Source organism: Amblyomma americanum, chromosome 11 (genome assembly GCF_052857255.1).
Source record: "Amblyomma americanum isolate KBUSLIRL-KWMA chromosome 11, ASM5285725v1, whole genome shotgun sequence".
NCBI lineage: Eukaryota > Metazoa > Arthropoda > Arachnida > Ixodida > Ixodidae > Amblyomma > Amblyomma americanum.
In genome coordinates, this window is record NC_135507.1 from 98,980,744 (window position 1) to 99,002,231 (window position 21,488).

At 48.5% G+C, this 21,488-nt stretch overlaps 1 protein-coding gene across 1 annotated transcript in view; it reads right to left on the reverse strand.

Moving 5' to 3' along the window:
• The window catches only part of LOC144111290 (uncharacterized), an 82,465-nt gene that overhangs the window by 18,175 nt on the left and 42,802 nt on the right, over window positions 1–21,488 (reverse strand). The window contains 9 exon segments of the mRNA XM_077644534.1: window positions 43–363; window positions 877–4,598; window positions 4,601–6,914; window positions 8,433–8,791; window positions 13,687–13,846; window positions 14,859–14,965; window positions 15,127–15,268; window positions 18,970–19,240; window positions 20,555–20,737. Of these exon segments, the coding sequence (XP_077500660.1) occupies window positions 43–363; window positions 877–4,598; window positions 4,601–6,914; window positions 8,433–8,791; window positions 13,687–13,846; window positions 14,859–14,965; window positions 15,127–15,268; window positions 18,970–19,240; window positions 20,555–20,737 (7,579 nt within the window).

Below are 21,488 nucleotides of genomic sequence, written 5' to 3' on the forward strand. Positions count from 1 at the left end.
GCAGTGGGCGTAGTCAGGCTGATGATGATGACGACGACTTACCAGCACGTCTATGGCCTGGCGTAGCTTGAGTATTGAGGCCTTTAGCTCCTGTACTCGCATTTCGCGGTTTCGATTCATGTAGTTCACGGTGACATGGGCAGAGGCCTCGTCTCGGCTGTTCCTGAGCTCAGCGACGGTTCGAATGTCCATCAGGGAGGCGGGTTGGCGCGCTGTCAGCTCTGCGCTCACGTGCGATCGGCCGTGGTTCTTGAGGCGACCCTCCAGCATCACGTTGTGGCGGGCGTCGGTCGAGTACTCAAGTTCAGTCTTGCCGTGCAGCTCGTCGCTGCTCAGAGAACCTTCCAGCCGCATTGTGATGTCCTGCGTTTGCGTTGGCATGTGCAGAATCATTAGTCTCCTAGCAACCGGCAAACGTCACGGTTTTCGTTAGTCCACACATAACTGCACCACTGCGATTATGAGGACCTTGAGAGAACCCTCGGCTCATCGTGATATCGAACAAGGATGACATGTAGTTTTAAGTGCAATCCAAGCTTTGAGCGTAGAGACATGTGTTTTTAGTGCTTTTAAATAGGCTATGGATCTGATGCGTGTTCTCCAAGTCGTTGCTAAGAAAGGTTAAACCTGATGTATTCAGAGGTTCTGCCTCTAGATTTAGCTTAAAAAAACTGATTACTCTTCAAGACCTTTCCGTACTGGCATAGAGCAATGTTATGTGGTCTTCAACACCCATACACATTTCTCATTTCTCAGACACATGGTTAGAAGTAGATGAAATTTAGCCTGTGATTTGCTAGCAGCTTCTAAAGAAAACAGCCACGTCTTCTGTCTGAACTATGTAAGCTATCCATAGCATAAACGAAAGCGTTTTACCTTGTTGAGCTTGGGGTGCTTCAGGGATGCCGACATCTTGTGTGCCCAGGCCGATCTAGAGCTAAGGTTCTGATGCTCCATCGCGACAGTCACATGCTTGCTAGGGTCGCGAACTGCGTCCCAGAAGAGCTCGCAGGACATGCTGTTGATATTTTTCCTCTGGCTCTGGCTTGCGCGCACTTCAAAGGACCTCAACGGGAAGTTAACAAGGCAAGAAATTTCTCTATTTGATAGGTCACGACGCACGCTACGGTCCATGCTCATAGCGTAGGAGAACTTCTCGCTCTGTCCTTGGCCCCACGTGAGTGATAACTGGTGGACTAGGTTGGAAGCTTGCTTCTGCCACAGGGTCCGCAGTTCAATGCTACGCTTAGCCGACTGGAACTTGCCGATCAGTTCCTTTCCGGAGCTCACAGGGATGTACTGTCCTTCAATAGCGACGCCAAGAGCTGGTACGTTGGCGGCAAGGTTGCACTTGTGAGTCCGGAGATTCTTGACGTACTGAGCTGCCCCTTGGACCTTTATAACATTCATGTCGTTTACGTTAACATCCCCGGCAACCTTGTACCGGCTAAGTTCATACGTAGCCCTGAGAACGCGCAGCTTTGGAACACTAGTGGTCAGCATGAGGTTGCCCTTCATGTCCCTCCTGTCATGGTCAAGGTTAAAAACTGCCTTCTTTGCCTCGAAGTTGCATTCAAGGTTCGTCACCAAGCGAGATCGGCTGCTCTGTTGCAGAATCCTCAAGCCAGCAGAGCGCAGTCCGGAGATGGGTGTGACAAGAGTATTCTCGAAGAGGAAGTTGAGCGGCTCGTGGTAGCTGTTCGCGTGCCGCAGCTCGTAGATTTGGTTTCTGGCGTCTTTATAGGTGGCGCGGAATGTACGTTTATCGCCTTCACGGCCGCATTCCATGCTTGCCTCAAAGCGCTCCATGTTCCTGAAGGGCGTAGTCATGGTCGCCTGCACGCTGAACGATCCCATTAGCTTCTTCACGGCAAGAGTGGCAGCAGCCTTGTGGCGTGGGCCCCACTCGTGGCTTGCACTAACTGAATAGTCGCGAGGATGGAGGCGGATATCAGCTTCTGTTGTGCAGCTGCCGCCAGGAAGCACGAGAGTTATTCTAGGTGTCAAAATGGAAAGCTCTTTGTTGTGCGTACACAGAAAAGTGGCCTGGAAGTTCGACAGTTGTCTAATGGGAAGACGTCCCTGGAGGGTGGCTTCTAAAGATCCATCTTTCCTTCGCATCTTGCCTGAGACGCCGGCGTCCTGTAGCCATGGGGCGGAAGACTTCACGGCGAAAGACCAGTCAATAGCCCTATTCTGTACATTACTGAAACTAGCGTCTACGTGGGCAAAACGCAGAAACTCGAAAGGTGTTTCAATTTTTACGCTGCCCTCTATTGCGCTCGTGTCTCGAGCCGACAGAGCCGCGAAGCATGTGAGGCTCTTGCGCTGTGTAGAGAAGATGAGCGAGCTCTCAATGCGGCCACTGCGGTAGTCGTTCCTGTAGTTGAAGCTTCCTTTCAGGGTCTGTCCGCTTAGCAAAGGTGAATCAACAGTCATCTGTGCATCTAGGGTTCTGGGAATTTGTTTCCAATTTCCGGAAAGCCGGTGGGTGTTCTGGGAGTTTTCTACAGACAAGAGGAGGTCGCCTCCCTGCCGGTTGATGGTAATGACACCTTCGGCCTTGAGGAAACGGCGTGGCACGTAGCTCGACTCAACATCCATTTTACCCTTGACCCTGCTGCGCTCCCAGTTGCTTTCAATGCTGATGGAGTGCATGTCTCGCTCGAATCCTACGCTGAGCACAGCCTTGACGTCGTTAGGGCTCTGAGATGACAGGAGAAGACGCCCAACAGCCGCGCCCTGTTTCAGGAGAGGGCAGGTGAGTTTTACCTGAGTCTCAATGTCGGTGTTCTTGTTCTCAAAGCTTCCCTCAATGACGTGTGTCTTCATGGCGTACTCGCCAGTGGCCTTGAAGTCGACATAGTAAGCACTGGGAGCGTTCACAATGTAGCTTATCGCAGCCGTGTTTCCGGGAAGGTTCGGACAGTTAATTCTGATAGATCCTTCGTAAGGACTACGGTTTTTAAGATTTATTGAAAAAGAGTGGTCGCGTCCATTTTGCGATAGCAGGAAATCGCCATTTATAGTTTTCAGACCTTTGGAATTGATGTTGATTTTTAAAATAGAGCTTCTTTCACCGATTGGGTTGTATTCAGTCAACAGATTAGCCTCCATCGAAACATCATCTGCACTAACTCTTTTGGCACTCATTTCGTACTTCCAGGAATCAGCTTTCGCGACCAGCAAGAACCTCGCGAGATGGTCGAGTTTCTGGTACTCAGTGACGAATTCGACATTCTCCAGGAGGTTAATGGGAGACTTTAGGCTTAGCGATCCCTTCATGTCATTGATGCTGTTTGCCTTGAGGTTACCAATGATTTTTATGAACTCCAATCCTTTGAAGGGTGTTGACAAGTCGATGTTTACGTTGGACTCACGTTGCGTGCCGATGCCAGATACTGTCACAGAAATTTTCTTGCCTTCTTTTTCTAGAACAATGTTGGCTCTTTTGGACTCCCTGGCAAGGTCAACGGTAGAGCTCAGACTAAGCTTGCGGTATCCTCTGAAAGGAGTCGTCAGCACCACGTCGTAGGACAAGGGTGCAGCCGCCTCTGTCTTAAGCTCGATGATGCCGTCCCGAGACCAGCGCAAGGAGAGATTGCCCTTTTTGCTTTGCCTGTTTTCTTGAATGTTTCCTTCGAGTTCAATGGACTTCATGCTCTCAATAGGGCTTCGGAACTCGAGCTTTACCGTTTGACGAGCGAGGTCTAGCACTGCACTCATTTCCACCTTCTGCTTGTCTACCTCTACGACTCCGGAAAACGACTTCACGCCGTTGATCGAGCTTCCACCGAGGACCACGTGTACGTTTCTAGCGATCCTGAACGGAGTGTTCAAAATCAGACTTGCTTTTGCTTCACTCTCTGTTTTCAGTAGTTCTGACTCAGCAGTAACAATTTTTCCCTCCCACTCAGCGTTGAGCTTCGAGATTATTTTATTGGAGTACAGAGTGTATTCGCCGTACAGTTTCTGTTTCCTCATGCCGGAAATAGGAGTGGTGAGTCCTATTTCGATGGTGGAACCAGGGCCAGTGTTCTTAACGTTCCCAGTCAATTCGTACTTTTCCCATTGGGAAGCGAGAGACAGCTGCCCCTTGAAAAGTGTTTGGTCGGAGAACACGTTTCCTTGCACCTGGACGCGCTCGTAGTTCCGGAACGGAGTGGTTAGAGACAAATCGATGTCCGCACCGCGAGGCTTCCGTGTTGCTGTGGCGCTAAGTGTGACGACGCTGTCTGGACGCGGGTCCCACTGGAGCGAGACCTCTGCAGACTTCTGTTCGGTGGCCATATCGTATTTTGCGTTCATCGTGATAGCTTGCAGCGGCCGTATTGTGCTGGACAGGGCTAGCTTACCTTCCGCAACAGAGTAACCGCGATTCCTGAGCGTTCCCTCAACATTGACAAAGTTCCGGCGATTCCATTCGGAACTTATCTTGCTTACGGTTTCCTGGTTGTTAGAATTGTAGTTAGCGTTCAGCCTAGCAATGCTCATGGCCGGCCATGGAGTGTTAAGTTCAATTTTAGCCTGCATCTCCTTGAAATAGGGCGACTGCTTCACAGACGCGTCCATCGTCAGCGCCAAACGCCTTCGGTTTGAAATTCAACTTCGCTGCTGTGGTACGCGATGCCGCTCTGCAGCTGGTTCTTGTTTCTGACATTGAGTATTGGGAGGATAGCAAGAGGAGTAATAATCTCAAGGCTGTGGTCGAAGTTGCCGACGTCCCTTATCATGAGGTGGTGGTTTATGTTCAGCAGGGGCCTCGAGCTAGTACACTGCAGAGTGGTGTCATAGGTGAGGTCCGCCCTTTTGTGTTTCAGGTCAATGCTTATCTGTTGGTAGTCTCGAACTGGCGTAGTTATGAGCATTTTTCCGGTGATATCGTGGCCACCCTGGTAAAAGACATAGTCTCCATTTGCCTCGGCTGTGAACTTGGAATGTCCGACGGTGAGTTGGCCCGTGGATATTACACTGCGGCTTGTTACTGCGTGGGCAACCTCTAAATTGATACGCTCGTAGTTTCGCACAGGAAGATGAATATGGAGGAGTGTCGTGAAATCAGAGGCAGATACGACCTTTCCTTCACTGCGTATCGATACCTTTTTGCCGTATGGAAGGTTTGCTCCGATGAACACTTTGAATCTCTCCATGTCGGCGGAGTAGGCTCCTGTAGCCTCAATGTTTTCATATCCGTGTACCGGGCTCTTCAGGTGAATGTTTATCTCACGAGATACTTCGTAGCGAGACTTTATAAGAGACATTTTGAGGCCGGCAGCAATCTTGTCTCTGTTGCGAGCAACCTCAATGTCGGCGATAGTGTTCCTTACGTCACTGCTAAGGCTGAGCTGTGATGTGAGCAACTCGGCTCCCCGGAAAGGTGTTGTAAGGCGAAGCTTGGCATCCAGGCCAGCTTTCACACCATTTTTGTTGAGCTGACCGTCAACATCTAGGGTAACTCTCTGGTAGCTGCTCCACTGCACAAGCGCCTGGCATTTCACGGTCTCGGGTGTATGAACGTGGTCCAGAGAAGCGGTCATCCTTTCGTAGCCTCGGACTGGAGTTAGCACTTCAGCCTTCGCTTTCAGCACTCCGCGCCCGTAGGCGCCGCTTGCTTCGGCCGAGATCACCTTGTCTTCGTCCCAGCGCAGTGAAATCTTGTTGTTGGTGTCGTAGTACGTGGCTCCGTGGACGGCTTCGAGAATGTACTGTCCGCTGTATGGAGTCTGGACTCTCACCGTCGCCTGAGCTGTCCTGCGGGACCGGTCGGACTGGAGCACTCCATCGGTGGAAAGAGCGAGGACGCGGTTTCGTGGCAGAGTCATCTTGGCTTCCGAGTTCCACTCGCGGCCATCGTCGTTGTGCGTGAGCACCACACCGAAAGCGTCGAGCATCCTGAAGGGCGTCGTGATCTGAGCGTCGGCCCTGAGGGAGCGCCTCCTATAGTCAGGGTTCCAGTCCAGGCTCGTTGAGTACGTCATCTTCTTACGAGGCATCCACTCGAGCTCACCGCGGCTGCTTACACGAAGCGGTCCGTTGGAGCCGACGCTTCCTTCGATCGTTGTGGAGACAGTTCCTCGAATGTCCTGCTTGGGACACTTGACCCCAAACTTCGCGTTGTATCCTCCAGGCACTCGGCGGACTTCGGCAGTAATGCTAGCTTGCCTTGATGCGTCGCGGGCGGCGTCCCATTTGCAGTCGAACTTGAGTGCCTTGCCCTCTCTCGAGGCCGACAGCTCTGTACTGGCCAAGACGTCGCGGTAGCGGCCAAGCTTGAGGCTGACAGTCGCACCAACCTTGCCCGAGCTCGTCTTCAGGTCTCCGGCAGCCGAGTAAGTATCTTGTGGCGTGTTCACCTTTACATCGATGTTGTGGTTGTAGTCTCGAGGGGAGCGGTAAGAACCGTTCAGTTCGTATCTCCCGCGACTGCACTCGGAGGCCGCGCTGATAGCGTAGTATCCTCTGGACGCCCTGAGCGATCCGCTCACAGTGACGGGGCGCTTGTTGGGAATGCGAATTTCTGCATCGAAGCTGGGGTTGTACTGACGCCTGTCGTAGCCCGGCTTGAAGGTCCCGGACGCCTCAATCTTTTTGTCCCTGTTCCATTGCAAAAGGACGTCACCGCGATACTCATTGGTGCTGCTGCTGCGGTAGTTGCCGGTCATCCTCATTTCGCGGCCGGGGTAGTTCAGTTGAAGGTCGGCCTTCGCGTCGGCAGCGACCGAAACGTCAATGACGGTTCTGATCTGCCGTCCGGGAGAGTAGGTCAGGTCCATGCGGTTGACCAAGCTCCTGGGCGTGTTTTCGTGCTTCATCTCCAGCTGCCAATCGACGCGCTTCTGCGGATAGTTGAGCTTGAGCGTCAAACCCGCGTTGTTGTTAGCGAGAGTTCCGGTGTAGCGGGCAATCTGCTGAATCTGCAAAACATTGAATAAGAAAGCAATTTTAGGCACACATTTCCTGCAGCACTCAAGACTACTCCATTCAAAAATTTCTTTAGACAGTGTATAGACTGTCCATAGACTTGTCTATAAAGTCTATAGACTTTCTATAGACAAACCCTACAGAACAGTTCATAAGCAATACAAATCCTACAGACAGTCTATATACAATCTGTAGATGTATTGTCATATACTTTTAGTAGACTTTTGTCTATAAACAGTCAATAGATTATCAACAGACAAAAAGAAATATCTGTAAGAAGGCAGTAGATTCTTTAGCAAGTCTATAGACTGTATATAGACCATTTTTATAAGGGCTATGCCAGGTGTAATCGACTTGATCCCCATGCAAGGTAATATGCGATTCCTGCATGCTCGTTAACGGCAAATGTGTGTGCACCATGCACTCAACTGTTTACGGACTACGATCCAAAAAGAAAGTGCCACACGAATGTGGACTTCAAATGTGAATTGTCTTTTTGATGCAAACTTCCGCGAGGAAGTTTTCTCGCTGGTGGGGACTGGAGCCCCGATGAAAATTAGATTGAAGAATTTTCAAAAATTATATTTTTTCTAAGCTCCGAGTTTAAGCCACAGCTAAAACTTATATATAATCGATGTTTGAGTAGCTAATCGGAGACCGGGTAATCGGGACTTAATTTAACTGGAAAGGGTGCACTTCTTCTGTTTCCTACACAACCTGATAGAAAAGTGTTACTCAAAAAACAGGGTTTTTATTAGAACGTTAAGACCCGATAAGAGCTTGCTTTTTCATCTTTCAATCGGCTTAACGTGGGACCATCAAGTCGACGCATTCATTAGAAAGGTGTTGAGGTCACTGGATTCCGGTAAATATAAATTACAACATGACAACTCATGAAAAAGGGACACTAAGCACTTCCTTAAATAGAATACGCTTCCTTAATCTCAATCTTTACCAGATGTACATATTTAATAAATTAGCCCCGTTGCAAACCACTGCGGCCCGGAACATTGCACGTAATTTTTGCGAACATCTGGCATCTGATATAGGAATAAAAATGTCACGTAGCTGTTGCTGCCTGCAAAAATGTTGAACGCTTTCTCCGCGGTCGGCTACTGCTCCGGAGTACCCGGTTTCGAACCCGACCGCGGCGGCCGTGTTTCGATGGAGGCGAAAAACGCCAAGGCGCCCGTGTGCTGTGCGATCTCAGTGCACGTTAAAGATCCCCAGGTGGTCGATATTATTCCGGAGCCCTCCACTACGGCACCTCTTTCTTCCTTTCTTCTCTCAGTCCCTCTGTTATAAACCTTCCCTTACGGCGCGGTTCAGGTGCCCGCCGATACAGAGAGACAGATACTGCGCCATTTCGTTTCCCCAAAAACCAATTTTCAATTTTGTTTTGTTTTTAGGTCTAGCTGTGGTTTCCCCTGTGTGTGCAGCCTAGTTGAACAGCGTCTCGCCGCAACCGAGTGCAGAGGTGGAATCGAGGAGGTCTCGACGTGACAGCGCACCTTGATGGTGTTGCCGTTCTTCTTGCCTCCCTCGCCCCGCACGATCTTGAGCGAGTTCTCCAGCTGCCCATCGGTCTTCTGGCAGTCCCACTGCAGCTCGGTGTTTAGGGCCGGGTGGAAGGTGTTCTGGAAGGAGGCCGCTCCGTTGTACTTGGTCAGGGAGCCCGACGAGAGGTCGCGGAACTTGGCCGTGAAGCCTAGCTTCTCGGGGCGGCCGCTCATGAGGCTGAACTCCCCGTCGGCCTTGGTGGACCAGTTGTCGCCGGTCTGCGTGAACCCGCTCACGGACCCGTCCACGAAGAACGACCGCACAGCCCCTTCGTAGCGCACGCGACGCTTGTCCGTCATGTCCAGGTCCACTGCGAGTAGGCGAAGAAAACAAGTCCCAAAACGCACCCAACTTAGTTCACACAAAGAGTTCGGATAATTAGTAGCAAAGTTTGCCCCGGAAATGTGCGGACAGACAAAAAAGTATGAATTGTAGAGCAGGGCAGTCTGCTGCATTGGAGAAATGCGCAAGCGTTTGCGTTTGAACGTCAGTAACCTTTTTTTACAAGTCATCGTTGTCATTTGACACTTATCACGCGACCCTCGGATGGCGTCCGCAAACTTTTTGCAAGCCATCGCTGTCTAACGTAGTACACATCCCCCACACACTTTACCTTCCTACAGACCACAACGCGTTCACTTCGTGCCCCTCCCTCAAACACGCTTGAACCCAAGACCCTTCGTGGCTTATGCGTTGCGTGCCGCCTGGCACATAGAGGGCCTGAGTTAGAACCGCAGGGCTAGCGAATTTCTTTCAAAGCGAAAGGTTTACTGCCCGCGAATTTACGATTTCGCCGTGGCGGTGCTCCAAGGAGGCACATGACGTCACAACGCGTGCCTTGCCGTGGAGCCGAACCGGTCTGGCCGGGCCGGCGGCGGCTGGCGCACTCGGTGCGAAATAGAGACGTGCTCCAAGTCTCCGCCAGTGCGGTCAGAGTGCACCGAAGCCGCCGAACGCGTCGGCGGTAAAGCGCAATTGGAGTATAGAGGGTCTCGCTTTGGCCGACGTGGCGTCGCCGTGCAGCGCGCGCGCACGCGTCACGCCGGAGTATAAACGCACTTTAACAGAGCCTGCGCTTAACCGCTAACCATCGTATTCGGTGGCTGAATCTATGGGAGCCACTGAAAACCCAGCACACTCACTGAATAAAAAAACTGTTTAGAGGCTCGGAATCGAACCAGGGAGGCGGGGACGCTACCACTGCGCCACGACAGATCAAGCTTTAGCCATGAATAAAGGCGCATCTAGTGAATGCACTCTTCCGATGCAGAAGTCTCCGCGCTTTCGCTACGTATAGCCTGGCCTAAGAGAGCTAGGCAATCAGCAATATTTTTTAATGGTCATTTTCGTGAGGACACGCTCTGATGACACACCCTGCCGACACGCTCTGCTGACAGGCCCTGTACATGCCACTCATGAGAAAAGAAATGCTTTCGCATTAATAAAGTTAAAGAATGACGACTTTCACCAGAGTGGGCAGAACGCACGCCTCTTTCGTCAAGTGAGACTGGGCACTGTGCCTTCCCTCATAATTATATCTCGCCTTGCTACTCAAAGAGAAGAGGACAAGATATGGAAACGGTGACACAGACAGTGACATACGGGACCGAAAAACGCGTCCTGACGCTCGTGTGTATATCTCCTTTGGGGCTTCGTGTGACAGCGTGGGTCGGTCAAGAGGAAGGAAATCCAAGATTGCTCAGCTATACCGGTCTGCTGGCTTAAGAAGAGCCTTAATGCCAGGGAGGCATGCTTGAAGGAAGGTAAAAACCAAGCGCCCCAAGCACTGTCTTCAGATCTAGAGCTCCTGTATCAAATATCAAACAGCTCTTATATCAATATCAAAGGGCTCTGAGCAGACCACGCTGGAGATTTGCAGTGGTGAAGTGGGAATAGGACACAGAGCAGCGAAAGAAAACAAACGTGCCTATATCCGCAAGAGCCGTCTCGTTGAAGATAGGCAAACTGATATCGTAAGCTAAATCTATTTTGGTAAATTCGTAGATAGATAGATAGATAGATAGATAGATAGATATATAGGTAGATAGGTAGATAGGTAGATAGATAGATAGATAGATAGATAGATAGATAGATAGATAGATAGGTAGATAGATAGATAGATAGATAGATAGATAGATAGATAGATAGATAGATAGATAGATAGATAGATAGATAGATAGATAGATAGATAGATAGATAGATAGATAGATAGATAGATAGATAGATAGATAGATAGATAGATAGATAGATAAAGAGGAGGGGGAAAGGTAAATTTGTACTGTTTTTATAGAGCTATGGCATGCTATCGTTAGCATTCTCAAGCTATATGACTCAGTGGCGAGTACGCCGGTTACCAGCTACGTGGTTACTCTCGACTAGCGTAATTATATGGACAGTTTTCTTAACGTTTTGCCTGCTATTAGCACTAAAAAACAATAAAATACAATAATTTGCCGTGGCTAGCTTTGTATAACTCGCGACGGCACAAGACTAGTAGGATGTCTAAGACAAGACTTCGACATGTGTGCGCTAGTCTTCACAACGAATATATGAAGCGCCATTAACTGGATCGCAATCGTTTGTTTGTCCGAAAGCTTGAGACAATTTAAAACTTGAAATAGCGCACTCACTTGATGCCTTTTTCAGAGCTCCGGAATAGCTTATAAAATTTTAAACTGTGCTTGCGCTGCTTACACTGAGAGATTCTAGAAGTGAACAAGTGAGACTATAGCAACGGCATCTTGCAAGGAAAAATTTAGCTGTGCTCTGATAGCCTTGAATGGCTAGACATCGTCATATGTTTAGTAACGGCAAACTATGGTAGAAAAAAAACAAGAACTGGAGTGATTTGCCATGTGCTCAATTACTGAATGGTCTAAAAGGTGGAGAGGACTCCTTTCCACTAACCGAAATATAATTCTTATAATCGCTTTTTTCAGAGCAATTTACTGTAATAACTATTTCTACGAATCTGCATGAGGTCGTACAAAAACTCTCCCGTATTTGGCACTGGCGAGATGTCGAGCACTGGGCTGGTAGACTGCAAACCTTATTCAGTTTTTGTTTAATGCGAAATCATGACCAGTCGTCGATCATACTGGTAGTGAAGACGGGACGACAGAAAAAAAAAATCTCAACACAGGCGTTGTGCGTGTGTGTATTCGCAGATGGTAAAGAACATTCATTCATTCATTCATTCATTCATTCATTCATTCATTCATTCATTCATTCATTCATTTATTTTTACTCGACATCTTTACAGAGGTCTGGAGCACAGACAAAAAGCTGAAGAAGACAGCTTGACGGGGTCTGTGCCCCTTAAACATTCATGTGCGTACGGACATGTATAAATGATAGTTGGCAACGTCAGTTGAAAATTTATAATTCAGAACATATAGTCATGACTGCAAACTAAATGAACAATTCTCTTATTAATAACCGTGGACAAGCAATTCACAAGACACTAGTAAAAAACATTCTTCTCAGTAATGATACAAGATGGCGCGGTTCTGGTGTCCAACGGTATATGAGACAGATACTGCGCCATTTCCTTTAAAAACCAATGATACAAGGCAGATACATGGATAATGGCTGAGTAAACGAAACAAAGGACGACAGCAGGCAAGCACGGGTGGATACAGGATAACAAAAAGCCAACAAATACGAACGTAAGGAAAAAAAAACAGTAGAAGGTGGCACGTTGGTGAAAGTTGTAAGAACTGTAGGAAAAGACGTAGCCTTTCTTCTATGTTTTCTTTTAGCTGACAGATTTTTTTAAATAGATTACGAATATTTAGTAGGGACGGTAATCTCACGCGCAATGACTGAGTACCGTAGTTGGTACGCACTGATGGAATGTGCCATATTTCATGGTGACGGGTTTCATAAACATTATCATTTCTCAGCAGGTTCGATAATGTTGCAATGATATTATTTCCTTGGTTTCTTATTTTAAAGTATCGCCTGAGTCATGTGTAATTATACAGAAAGCGAACTGGACAGATTTTCAGATTGTCAAAGAAGGGTTCTGTATGAGCATCATATGAGGAGTCGGAAATGACGCGCACTGCCTTTTTCTGCAGCAACAACAGCTTGTGTATGTTAGAGCCAGTTGTAGTACCCCAAATCAGATGACAATAGCTAATGTGCAAAAGAATGAGTGAGTTATAAATAACTAATTTTATTCTGGTCGGTAAAACATCCCAGCGGCGGCAAGCAAAAAGGGTGACGTTGCCGAGCGGCCCTGTGACGCATGCAGCAAGCCGAGCACCGCCGCTTCAGGTAATCCTATACATGTCGTTCGTCTGTATATACTCCCCACTGGCCGACCTAAATGTGGCGCCAGTTTTCCCGACAACATTCGCACCAAAATTGTGACATAACTGTTTGTCGTACAGCGTTCCGGCTGGTGTCATACGCACATGTGTGTGTGTGTGTGTGTGTGTGTGGGTGGGTGGGTTTTAGTGCACCCAAAGACAGTAATGCTTTCGCATTCCGACACGTAAGTAGTCTTAACTACCTCTGCCGAACTTTTTTCATTCTTGAATGGCCGTGCGCACAGTCCGCTCTGAGCGCTGACCTGACGGTGCTAAAGCTACTGTCTGATCGACTGATCGCCACTCAGGGACCCCAGAACAGGGGTGTGAGGCAAGGGGGATGATTGGAACCCAGAATTTCTACAGGGTGAAGCACCCCGCCCCCCCCCCCCCCCCCCAGTCTTCAACTGCTTGCACTCAGATCAAATTTCTGACGAAGGCGTCAAGGGCAGGACGCTATTAATGTAAAGCCCAGTGGGGCTGAGATAGTTTGGTACGCAGCCAGTCGCGAAGCATTTCATTTCCGTAACCTTAACCAGTAATCACGTCCTAACGGATGTCGTTGATTGTCTGGCCCATGATCATGAGCATGGTTAGCAGAAATGAAACAGACAATGCGCAAACTTTTTCAATGCATCCGATCACGCCTCGTTTGTACATCATTAAACAGTGCAAGATATGAAAAAAGTAGGTACGAGAAATATAAAATTTAATATTCAGATAAAACATGAAATGAATATATAACGAAACAAACTCGATGGCTTGGTCTCTAAGTAAAAAAAAAAACTAAAGTCAACGATGAAAGAAAAAATGAGCCTTAGGAATAGTTGAGTACCATTCCTCTATAGATTTTATGGCTACTACTGGAGCGAAAAAGAAAAACACTAACTTTTGAGCGAGACCGGTTTCTCGGTGAGGTCCTCGATGGTGACGCTGCCGCTGTACTTGCTCCCCTTGGCGGCTGTCCACTGGCCGTTAACGTGCAGCATCCTGTTTCCCCGGTAGGCCACCTCGGTCAGGTACGTGTACCTGCTCATGGCGTCGTCGCCCTACGAAGCAAGCACGACAACGCTGCTCACCATGCGGCCACGAGTGGTGGCGAATAGACTAACCCATTCGGGCTAAGTGAACAAGCCACCGACGGCCGCTTTTGGGCGAGCGAAGATGCACGGGCTATACGGATGCGAGGTCTGTCGTTTATCACTCGAACGTGTCTGCCAGTTGTTCTCAGTGCATCCGCCTCTGTATCACAGCGCTTGTCACATAAGCAGGCACGTATACTGAACATTTTAACAAAATATTGCGTGGGATGCTACGGGAGTACTTTCACTTTGTGCACCGCTAACTGCAGGGCTTAAAGAGGCTGTGAAGGGGGCTGTAATAAAGTTGCGGCATGCCTGGGATATTGAAGCACACCGCTTCACGAAGTGTCCAGCAAAAATTTATTAAATGCGTTTTGTAGAAGATGAGTTATCTGTAGTGAAAATTTGAATTTCAGCGTCTTCGAGCCTTTCCCTCTCCTCTCGTCACTTTTTGCACGCTGGAAGGTAGGCGCTCCTTCGCCGACCCCCCCCCCCCTCCCCCCCCCCCCCTTCTGGGAGCGGAGCTTCCCGACCCGCCGGTGATAAGCGGCTTATTGGCCGCGGCCACGGTAGCTGCCTGACGTCTGAAAGAATCTAACCAATGGCCACCTCTCACCTTGTCTACGCAGATGCGGGGGACGGGGGAGAGTGCGAGCATGAAAAAGTCTAAGGGAAGGGCTCGCCAACTTTGACGCGTGATTGTGGGTCGTCTGCTGCGTGTAGAAGATTATTATTTGGCTCTGGTTTTCATGGCAACACAGTGCAGTGATTAAGTGAGTTAATGCGCTCTCCTCGGAAGGCGTTTCAGAGCCCCTTTAAGGCTTTTAGAACACTTGGCACTAGGAGCAACCTGGTGGAAATCAGCGCTGCACCTTCGACAAATTAGTGCTCAACAAAAACTGGCGATGCAGTGATCAGAAGTGTGAGTTTAAAGGAAAGTCAGTTCGTGACATGTCCAGTACTTTCTTGAGGTACTCACCGACGAACCATCAGCCTTGAGTTCGGTGATGAGCTTCACGATGGCCACATCGTCAGCCTTGGCCTGCAGGTCCAGCTTCTTCAGCTTCTCGTCGAAGTTGTACTGCCCTGAAAAGATGGGGACATAAAAATAGCGCGGAGATTTGGCGAGGCGATTGCACGTCACGTTTCCTCACAGGCAATTTTTTCGTAGATTGACTCCTTAGAGGCTCCAGCTGCCGGCGGTTTATACGAGGTAAGCCGGCGTGAAAACGCCTCTCAGGACCCACCTTCAATGCTAAGCTTCTTGGGCGGCGTCTTGAGCTTGAGCGCGATCGTCCCGTCTCGCAGGTTGTGCTGCAGCGAAGCAGTGATCTCGCGGTCCGTCGTGGTCCCGGGTGTGTTAACGCTCACCACAGCTGCCACCAAGTCCTGTTGAAGAAAAATAGGGTTGTTGCTTTAGCCCACTATTGCGGTGGAGGGACATAGGAACAAAATGCGCAAGTTGGATCTTTTGCCCTGATTTGAGTAAGGGATGTCGAGGTACTAAGTTTGGTAACGTAAAATATAGGCAAAAAAAAAGCTGTTGCTGGGTACGACGCTCACGCATACATCTCCATCTGTCTGCCAATATAGCCTAAAAGCATGCTACGCGTGGGTTATTAACGCGAGAGCGTTAAGGAGCTCGTGTAGCAGAAAAGTCGGTGTCGATGTCGGCGGCGTTGGCCGTGAGCGAAAAATCCTCCTCCTCGCAATGTACGCCACTGCCCCAAGAGATGGCGTGGCTCCTTCGCTCACTGTAACCCCCTCTCCCACGCGACGCGGCGAGCACTTACCCTCCTTTGTCTCCCACTTCTCCCCTCCCCCCACAGCGCAACGACCATCCCCTCAGAAGAGAGAGATAAATGCACGCGCTGTGTGCCCCTTTCTACTCCCAACATAATAATAATAATAATAATAATAATAATAATAATAATAATAATAATAATAATAATAATAATAATAATAATTGGTTTTTGGGGAAAGGAAGTTGCGCAGTATCTGTCTCATATATCGCTGATCGTTGGACACCCGAACCGAGCCGTAAGGGAAGGGATAAAGGCGGGAGTGAAAGAAGAAAGGAAGAAAGAGGTGCCGTAGTGAAGGGCTCCGGAATAATTTCGACCACCTGCGGATCTTTAACGTGCACTGACAGCGCACAGCACACGGGCGCCTTAGCGGTTTGCCTGCACTCCCAACAAGACTCCCAGCGCGACGGCAGCGCCTCCCGCTCGTCTCGTTCGGGCGCAGTGGGGCCGTGCGGGCACGCAGGAATCACGCGGTGAGCGGCGAACAACGCAGCGCACATCCAAAGCGCGTTCACCGCGAAGTTTGCGGCTTGCTGCCCGTTCGTTCGGCGCGGAAGCTATGCTGGCGTTCGTGGCATCGGGTTTGTGCCGACGAACAACTACTGAAACTTGAGTCCCGCGCATTTCGGCAAGGCGCCTGGCAGCGCTTCTACGTGGTTTGCCGCTCCGCGCGCCCGTTTCACCATAGGTACGTAGCAGAATGATTTGTCTAACGGTCAAGGCGTCGCCTCGAATGGGCGATGGCGTTTCGTGGACTCCCTGGCAGTGCTGCAACACGCTGTCGCGTTCCACTCTTAAAGGCGAAGCTTAAGCGTCCTCCATTTTTTAGTTCTTCCATAAAAGGTGCTCTTTTTCAAAGCGTTTACTGTTTTTTGTTAAAGAAGAACTATGAGCGATGCGTCGGTTAGGTCTGTGCAGGTGGACTGTGAAGCATGGTGTACATTATGTACGTTATAGGTCTCAATTATTAGGCGATCGATTAGCTAAAATTAACTAATAAACCTTTTATTTTTATTTTAGGGGAGAAGTTTGTATTGCGAAATTGAAGGCCATCAAATTGAAGGTGAATCGCGCTTTTTTTCAGTTTTATTTATCGGCAGCGTGGTTCGGAATATCGAACGTCAAAAATACGCATTTCAAAGCTTTTTTAGTTGCCTTTCCCACGTTGCATCTTTATAAAGCGGTTTCGCTGCGCGTGATATCGGCGCCGAAACCACGTCATCTGCTTGTGCGTCGTGGAATACACTAACGGCGTTTGTCTTTGCTGGATTAAAAATGCGAGCAACATAATTTTATAAATGTGCAACGCAGGAAAGCCAACTCAGCAAGTTTTGAAATGCTCATTTTTGACGGCCGATGTTTCAAACCACATTGCCGATAAAACATTTCAAAACTGGGTTAAGATTCAATGTGGACGTTCTTAAATTTCGCAATATAATATTGGCCCTTAAATTAAAAATAAATACGTTTACTTATATTTGTCAATTAAATGTCGACTAATTGAACTATATCAGGCACCTATGTCCACCTTGCTTTTAAAATCACCTGTACAGGCCACACCGACATTTTGCTCATGGTTTTGAAATGGAATTGTGTAAACGATAAAGAAGATTACCCGGTATATATATATGTATAAATAAATAAATAAATATATATATATATATATATATATATATATATATATATATATATATATATATATATATATATATATATATATATATATATATATATATATATATATATATATATATTACGCACCCTCACAGCATTCCATTCTAGTCGGCAAAAGGTGATACAATAAAACAGACTACAGCAACAGAAAGTGTAAAAACTAAACTGGTCAGCACACGAGTGTCTAGTAGTACGCATTGTATAATGTGCGTTTTGCATCAGCTGCCTTTGGAGTCTAAGAATTGTCGCAGCACCTATAAGTGGCTTCTGTAAAAACTTAACCGCATGCCGCACTTCCTGTAACCCTGTTATAGCCAACGAGCAGTGTACACCAGCTAGCATTTATTCAGTTCGCAGAACTACTAAATTTCGATAATGTAACAAGCCTCCCTTGCACTCTTAAATAGTTACGAAGAATCTATGAATTTCTTCTCAAGCGCATATATAAATTGACTGCCCTAAGCGTTAAGTTAATTTCAATGTGCTCTCAGCGAACGATTAAAGCTGACTTCAGTGCACTTACAAGCGAAAAAGGATCACACCACGATAATAGTTGTCCCACAGAGTCATCATCCTTTGACCTTAAGATGCGTACATTCGCAAAAAGTCTGAAGCAGTCACACTGGCACACCTAAGCGTGCAGTAGTAATGGTCATACTAAGTGAGGTAAATACGCGTAGAAATGACCAGATACTAATGAAAAAATACTTTACTCCAGCCACGATGTTTTATGGGACCTCGTAGGATACGGCGCTCCGAAGCCTTACTTTGACCCCAAGTACGTAGGCAACATGTAATGACCGCAGCGCCATAGCGCCTATTGAGAGAAGCCAGTATTGTTGTGTGGGCCCGCCAGAAGGTCGAGCCTCCGGAGATCTGGACGGAGGCTCAATCAATCAATCAATCAATCAATCAACCAATCAATCAATCAATCAATCAATCAATCAATCAATCAATCAATCAATCAATCAATCAATCAATCAATCAATCAATCAATCAATCAATCACTCAATCATGTGGACCAGTAGGCTTTCCACGCCACCTGCCTACGCTAATAGGCACGAGCTTCCGCGCACTGTCGATGCTATACGTGGCGCGCGTCAGTTAATTGAGCTACGCTGAGGGTACCTATTCAAGGAATGTTATCAGCGAAACACTCGCCTCTGATTGTTCCGAATGTGGTCTCGCGTTTATCACGTTGCCATTAGGATTAACAACGGGCACTGTCCTTTCACAAATAAACTAACTGAAAAGAAGCAACTGAACTTCTACTGTTTCATCCTGTTTACTTGTCCCGCACTACGGGGCGAACTATTTTGCACCTGCAGCGCTGATTTGAACTCCCCAGATACAGGTATAGTCGCGGTCTGTGATTTAACAATGAGTTAGGGCTCTTAATCTTTCTTTTTAACGTCCGCTCATATCAACCCTATATCCGCAAATTTCAGACCGCCAAACCATGTACTGTCTTTCACGTTGATCTTCGCATGTGTTCCTGGAGGAGAAATTTGTGCAACAGTTTCATTCTGCTACTACCTCCTGGCCGTCCCCTCAGCTTTGCCTCGTGAACGCAATTCGGTGGGTTCCTTAGTGACGCCAAGCCTTCCTCACCTTTGTGTTCGTCCAGCTGGACTCAAAGTCGTACGACCTCAGCGTGGGATCCGTCTTGACGAGGCGAAGGCTGAGCTCAGCGTTGCCGCTGAACGGGTACATGGGTGAGCGGTACGCCTGCGTGGCCACCGGGAACTCGGCGCGGCCGCACAGTTTTACGCCCAGCGCCCTGTCCAGGGTCGGGCCCGTGCACGCCTCGGTTTCCATCTTCTTCTGCGGTTCGTTCCGGTGTTCCAATTCCGAGGCGCCGTTCACGAGGAAGATTTTGCTCCTGCGATGTCGGAGCAGAACAATAAAGCGAGGTACGTGGGTAGCATGAAATAGAGGCTTCCGGCTAAATAGCAGCCCGGGACTATAGTTTAGTGCAATGAGCAACGGCGCTTAACTTGCAGTTCGAAATTGAATAGTCTGTTTATTTTGAAGCCTCCCTAGTTTGTGTGGCATATATCTGAAGCAGACACGAAGTCATGCCTTTCGGCTGGTCTACCGCCTCTGCTAAATGCTCTACAGAGCAGAATACTGACATTCCCCACGCCTGGCGCTTTCAGAGGCGTTCAATTTAGGGAGATGTTTCCCTTCACGATTGCGCTAATAGTCTTCTTGAATTCGGAAAGGTTAAGAGCAGTATGTTATTTTGATAGCCAGCCACATACAGCAGTGGGCAAATATTTCATCATCATCAGCCTGACTAGGCAAATACAGGACAAAGTCATCTCCCATATCAATTAACCCTGTCCTGTGCCAGCTGCAACCACCCTATCCGCACAAACTTCTTAATCTTATCCGCCCACGTCGGTGATATTAGAGCGCTGCACCCCGTTGCACGGTTCTACCGCTGAATTAGGAGGACATGGTGAAGTTCGTCTGCGGGCTTTTTTTTCATACTACACAGTTCCTCTGTTCACTTGTTGTCCATGCTTATAGAGCTCACATCTCTGGTATTAATGCTGCTAATGTTTACGATACTCCTCGCAAGTGCACACACGCACTCTTGCCGGTTGCTCACGCACAACACACACGCACTATAAAAAAAATTGGCTGTGGTTTAGCCCTGCTTAACCCTAGTCGAATAACGAAAGCTTCGTTTCCTCGGCACGTCGTCTACGCAGAGTCTCATTCCGACGCTCTCGAGAACTCAAACCGGTCTCTTCCGCAGTTGAAGAGTCACTGCGGGACGTGGCACGACTTCTTCTAGCCGCATCTTCGTTACGACGCTTCTCGAGTCGTGCGGCGCGCTCTTCTGGCGTCTCTTGAGCGCGTTGTCTGTTCCTCGCTTCGTTCTGTCGTTGTTGCGTCTCTTTCGCGCTCTCCATAACGACTACAATACACTGAGGCGAAGCGCATATACATATACATACCCCCCCGCGAGGCGACACCTCCTCTCCCTCTACCGCAGTAGAGCACATCTGGTTGAGCGAGCGGCGACGGCGGCGCCATCTGTTCGAGCGCGGCTGCGGCGTTGCTAGGCAACGGCGCCTCAAGGTCGTTCGTCGGCCACGGCATACGGCAGAAGTGCGCGACGAGCCGCAATGGCTTGCTGGCTGGAGTAGTAAAGCTTTCGCTTTAAAAATATATCAGGGCTCACTTGACATCGATGAGTTCCATCTCCTTCTCCGGCATGTTGAGCTTGGCCTTGATGGCCTGGCCCTGTTGCAGCTGCAGAGACCCGTCCACAGACCAGGAGGAGGACATAGTGGCCACCATGCGCACTCCGGAGGTGGACTTGTGGGCGTCCACACTCATCAGCATGGCCAGCTGAACTGCCCCGCTGCGAACGACGCCCAGAAGAACGTGAGCACACAGCCACACAGCGACTCTGTCGAGTTCGTTCACTTCTAAAGCGCATTTGCGGTCAATTCTTTGAAGAAAAACAGCATGCATAGACTGCATCGGAGAAACGCGCAAGCATTAGTGCTTGCCGCAACGTTGGTGGCTCTTAGTCGACTTTGGTAGCTCTTGTCCGTATGACGTCATATGGAATGCTCTAAAACTATTTGAAAACATGCATATCATTCTACTTCTCAGACACCGACATTCAGTGCGCCGTTTTTTACTTTACTGTAATTCGTTTTAGGCGGGATGTCATGAGACGTATGGAATGACGTCACACCCCTATGACGTCACACGACATCACTAACCAGACTAATAAATTACCTCTGTTAATTACCCGCATTAATTGACACCTCACCTTGAAGTCGAGGTAGGCGAAATTGAACGCGCACACCGTATAGGAAAACGACGCGCTGACGCTCGCCGGCCGATCATCATCAAATTTTTAAATTTTAAGGCAAAAAATGAATTCCTCCGCAACGCCCATAAGTTGAAAGATGTGTCGCCCAAGGTATGGCTGGAAGAAGATTATTTCCCCCAAGTTCAGTTGGAACGTAAAAAGCTGCGGGACTTGGCCAAAATCAACAAAACTGAAAATGAGGGCTATGTTGTTAATTTTAATAAACTCAAATTTCGTGACAATTTATACCGTTACGACGCTGCAACTGACCAAGTTATACAGGTTTCTA